The following is a 4,916-nucleotide window of genomic DNA, read 5'->3' on the forward strand; positions in this document are numbered from 1 at the left end:
TTTCCTTAGTTAGCTAACAACGTGCACATGATCTAGAACTCACAGGACATTAGGTCACAAGCAGACTCTATATGAGCCATCCCGCGTTAAGTTCATTTCCGCACAAAATCACCTGCGAAGCTTGCAATATTTTGGGTCTGAATATGCATGTCCTAATACCACCCGCTACAGGTCGGATCAGGTCCGTGGTCCAGGTTGTACGTAATGCCATCTCTATAGGTACTTGAGGGTAAAACTCATAAGTTGTAAGTAATGTTACCCACTTATGTTCTCATCATAGATGCTAATGTATAATTTAAGTGAGAAAGAGAGAAAGAAAGCGTGTATTTGTTTGTGAAGAAGGAAAAGGAAAATCCAAAATAAAAACAAAAAAAAAAAGAGAAGGGAAAGGGAGAAGAGAAGTGGAATATCACAATGTTGTGTAGCAGCTTATCCATCTCCAGACTTCTGTCGAGGAAGACATCTCTTGTCTCCCGCAGTTTCAGACTCATTCTCTCCGCCGACACTCTCCCTCGCATCCCTCTCCAACGCCCCTCTTCCAACACCCTTACCCCTTTCTTCTCCTCCCGCCGTATTTACGACTCCAGCGGCGGCGGCGGCGATGATTACGAGTACATCAGAAGTGACGTGAATTGCCCTCGTTGCTCCGCCCAGATGCTGGTCGTCTTCTCCAATCGTCCTTTGTCACTCACAGCCAGAGAGCCTGGGATCTATCAAGCCGTTAATTTCTGTCCCCAATGCAAGACCGCTTTCTACTTCAGGCCCTTCAAGCTCTCTCCCCTTCAAGGAAGCTTTATCGAGCTAGGTAAAGTCAAGAAAGGGACTGATGATGATGACGATGAGACATCTTTTCCTAGGAATTGGAAGATTCAAGGTCTCAAAAACGAAGACGATGATGATGATGATGGCGGTGAGCAGCCCGTGATGAAGCTTCCGACACCCAAGGAAATCTGTCTGGGGCTTGACCAGTTTGTCATTGGTCAGGATAAGGCAAAGAAGGTTCGGTTCGGTTCGGTTCTAGCTAGTTTGTTTCAAATTCCACCCACCATTTACACTCCTTTCCTTTTCCTTTTCCTTGTGCAGGTGCTCTCTGTCGCTGTTTACAATCATTACAAAAGAATATATCATGCTTCCAAGCTTAAAGGGTTTGTCTTCCATCCCATTATCATATCTTTTATATATATATGTGCCTTACTACATAGCTTATTCTTTTTATTCTGATGCCCAGGTCGGGTTCAGAATCAGTCAACCTTGGTATGGAGGAGGATGATGATGATAGCATTGATCAAGTGGAGTTGGATAAGAGCAATGTCTTGTTGCTTGGCCCTACTGGTTCAGGTCTGTGTCAGCTATAATGTTCCTTTAGGATTGGAGCTATTTATTTACCTCTTGCTTGATTATAAGAACAGGAAAGACCTTACTGGCAAAAACTCTAGCGCGTATTGTCAATGTTCCTTTCGCCATTGCTGATGCCACTTCATTAACTCAGGCAAGTTGCTTCCACCTGTCCCTCACAGATTTGGGTTATTGACTATGATTAATAGTTACTGGTATGCTGTACATCTGAGAAGCAACAGGATGTCTTACCATTTTTGAAAATCTTTTTGGAAAATGGAGTGACGTTTTCTGGATGGTTTTAAGAGGAGACCTTACACAAGCCTTGATCTTACTTAGCACAACTAAAACTACGCTTCTTGTCCAGGCAGGTTATGTCGGTGAAGATGTGGAATCAATACTCTACAAGCTATATGTGGTATGGCCTGCTATCACCTCATATTACGTTTCTTGTTTTTCATACCATTATAGTTTATACCATCTTTTGACATGTCATCTATAACTGCTTACTGGATAGTGTTTGGGAGACTACTTCGGAAGCTACAAATGCTCTTTTTTCTCATCTTCACCACTGATACAATAGTTCAGAAACTTTGCATCTTGTCAACTCTATTTCTGAATCCGGAAAAACCTTGTTGCGCATGCTTGCACAGTATTCATGTTTTATGTTTTTTTGTTACTGCAGGAAGCTGGGTGCAATGTAGAAGAAGCTCAAAGGGGTATTGTGTACATTGATGAAGTTGATAAGATGAGTATGAAGGTATAAGTTTTCTTCACTCCGTACCTTGATCCTAAAATGATTAATGAATGACTCAACACGTGGGGAACCTATTTTTCTCTTTCAGTCTCATAGCTCAAATGGTGGTAGAGATGTTTCTGGAGAAGGTGTCCAGCAGTCATTGCTGAAATTGCTTGAAGGAACTGTAAGCATTTCCTACTTTATCTTTTATTGTTCTCAACTTCGTGTAGATGTAGATTGCTGATATAAACATTTAGGGATTCCTTGCTCGCCTTCGTGTTGATACACATTTGATCAGGTCTTACATTACATGTGCTTATGTATAGTATTCATTTTGAATTAGACTGCATATTCGGAAACAAAACACAGGGGCTCTATTCCCTTGTAGATAGCTAACATTTACTTGATGCCTTAGTTAAGAGCTACATATATGCTCAGACATTATTGATTAAAAACAGGTTGTTACTATATGCCTTAAAATTTTAGCAAACCGTATGGATGATCAATGTAGTGTGGTCCAGAAATCGAAAGTTCCAGCTTCTATTAAATAACAATTTTGCAGGTGGTCAGTGTCCCGATTCCAGAGAAAGGATTACGGAGAGATCCTCGAGGAGATAGCATTCAGGTAAATGCGTGAAAAGTCATGTTTTCAAGCATTTTAAATAACACTTTTGTGACACAGCCCGTCAAAATACTCCGGTTCGTGAAAAGGCTTATTCTTTTTTGACGTAAAATCAAATATGCAGATGGATACAAAAGACATCCTTTTTATTTGTGGTGGAGCATTTATCGATCTGGAGAAAACTGTTTCTGAGCGGTAAATTCTCTCTAGTCTGGGGCGAAATCTGTTAATTGTATCATTTTCTCTGTTTCATCTTTATATATATATATATATCTCTTGGTCAGGCAACACGATGCCTCTATTGGTTTTGGTGCTTCGGTTCGTACAAACATGAATACTTCTGGGTTCAGTAGTGCCGCTGTAACATCCTCATTGTTGGAATCTGTAAGGAATACTTTTTTATATGACTCTTAAAATCCTATTTTTACTCTTTTATTGTCAAAATGATAGAACTTGTTCACTGTCTTATCAAAACTGCACTTATAATTATTTTAGTTACAAAGTGAGGATCTTGTTGCGTATGGTCTCATTCCTGAGTTCGTTGGAAGACTACCCATCTTAGTCAGCTTATCTGCACTAAATGAAGACCAGCTTGTACAGGTAGCTTGTTTCTACTAATTTTATGAATCCTTATTATGCTTATGGAATGGCCTTTTAAACAAAATCCTCTGTCGTTTAGTTTGCCCTTGTTTACAATCACACTAAGTGTCTTACAAAATATCTTATTACTCCCTGCTAAATATTGTTTATCTTTGTTCCACTCTAGTAAGCGACTGATGGCTGTACGGGATTGCATCTTGTGTTTCCTTCAAACCTCTTTATCTGAGGCAGCTTTCTCTTTAACCAGTTATAACTCTTTCTCGTTCCTTATGTAGGTTTTAACAGAGCCTAGGAGTGCATTAGGCAAACAGTACAAGAAGTTGTTTCGCATGAACAATGTAACTCATATTTATCACTCAACAGTTACTTGCATATTCCTCTTTCCTCGCTTTAACCCTCTTTGTTAGGTCCAACTACATTTTACTGAAGGTGCAACGAGGCTAATCGCGAGGAAGGCCATGTCAAAGAACACTGGTGCACGTGGCTTACGGTCTATACTGGAAAGTATCCTCACAGAAGCAATGTTCGAGGTATGGCTGAGGAATGCACCCTTATAGTCCTTGAATCTTCAACGTACATATTCTATTGAAAATCATTGCATATATGCCCCTAAAAACAACTGTGTTGGTGCCTTTAAATGCTAAATTTGAATACTAAACAGGTACCAGATAGCAAGACAGAAGGATCACAGAGTATAAAGGCGGTCTTGGTGGATGAAGAGGCTGTTGGTTCAGTAGGATCACCAGGGTGTGGTGCAAAAATCCTTAAAGGAGATGATGTTCCGCAACAATATTTTGAAGAGACAGAGTCAAATGTAAGCGTCGTGCAACACGTGCTAGATTTAGACACGATAATATATTGCGAGAGCTGACAAAATGTTTGATGGTACAGGAGAAGCGGAAGGAGGCTGAAACAAAAAGAGCTCAGAGCTTGTAGCTGAACTAATCTTGTGAGAGGATGTAAGTTGTGTTAGATTATATAATAGGGCATGAGTGTTTCAGTGTTCAGATATATTAACAAAGAAATAAAGAGTAAAGCTACAGTTTTATACCTTGTTCAAAAAATCGGCCGCCTAGCCGATTAATTGGCCGATTAATCGTAAATTGTATGTTCACCGTAGCGAGTTGAACCAGTTCGATTGGTTTCTACAGTAAACTGAGTTGTACCCGCGGAGCCCTTTTATAAGCATATAATCGCTGGAACCAAAACAAATCGGCCATAATACTTAGTTAAATTAGGCCTAATATTAAAGTCCATTAGTATTTAAAAAAATAAAAAGTGACAGATCTTTCTGTTTTTTTTTTTTAACACGTGAAAAGTCATCACCTATCTTTCCCGACAACAGAATTGAGAATCTCTGCAACCGTAGTTTCAATTGCTCTACCTCAATTCAAGTGAATCCAAAACAAATCACCGTGAATCAAATTCGTTCATCATTTGCAAATCTTTATTCTACCAGATTCAAGGTAATAACACTAAATCATTCATGTTTTAAGTTATTAAAGCTTCTTCTCAAATTTCCCAGCTTCATGTCTTTTAAGTTTATTTCTTTTATAATTCTGTAAAAAAAATTAGCTTAGTAGATTTTAGAACTTGAGTTTGTCAATTATTGTTAATGAA

The 4,916-nt window shown here is 39.1% G+C and overlaps 1 protein-coding gene across 2 annotated transcripts; it reads left to right on the top strand.

Moving 5' to 3' along the window:
* The first annotated feature begins 317 nt into the window (after window positions 1–317).
* On the top strand, window positions 318–4,346 carry LOC130505435 (CLP protease regulatory subunit CLPX2, mitochondrial-like). 2 transcript variants are annotated; one of them, XM_057000033.1, is made up of 15 exons: window positions 319–999; window positions 1,084–1,145; window positions 1,229–1,338; window positions 1,410–1,493; window positions 1,707–1,753; window positions 2,021–2,095; window positions 2,181–2,258; window positions 2,637–2,699; window positions 2,821–2,891; window positions 2,981–3,080; window positions 3,192–3,296; window positions 3,572–3,634; window positions 3,704–3,826; window positions 3,958–4,110; window positions 4,188–4,346. In XM_057000033.1, the coding sequence occupies exons 1-15, from the start codon at window positions 415–417 to the stop codon at window positions 4,230–4,232; spliced, it is 1,764 nt and encodes a 587-aa protein (XP_056856013.1). In that variant the 5' UTR covers window positions 319–414; the 3' UTR covers window positions 4,233–4,346. The 2 variants fall into 2 exon arrangements, with proteins under 2 accessions (XP_056856012.1, XP_056856013.1); XM_057000032.1 differs by lacking the exon at window positions 4,188–4,346 and having other exon boundaries at window positions 318–999; window positions 3,958–4,167.
* The last annotated feature ends 570 nt before the right edge of the window (window positions 4,347–4,916 follow it).

Source organism: Raphanus sativus, unplaced genomic scaffold, assembly GCF_000801105.2.
Source record: "Raphanus sativus cultivar WK10039 unplaced genomic scaffold, ASM80110v3 Scaffold2273, whole genome shotgun sequence".
NCBI classification, from domain to species: domain Eukaryota; kingdom Viridiplantae; phylum Streptophyta; class Magnoliopsida; order Brassicales; family Brassicaceae; genus Raphanus; species Raphanus sativus.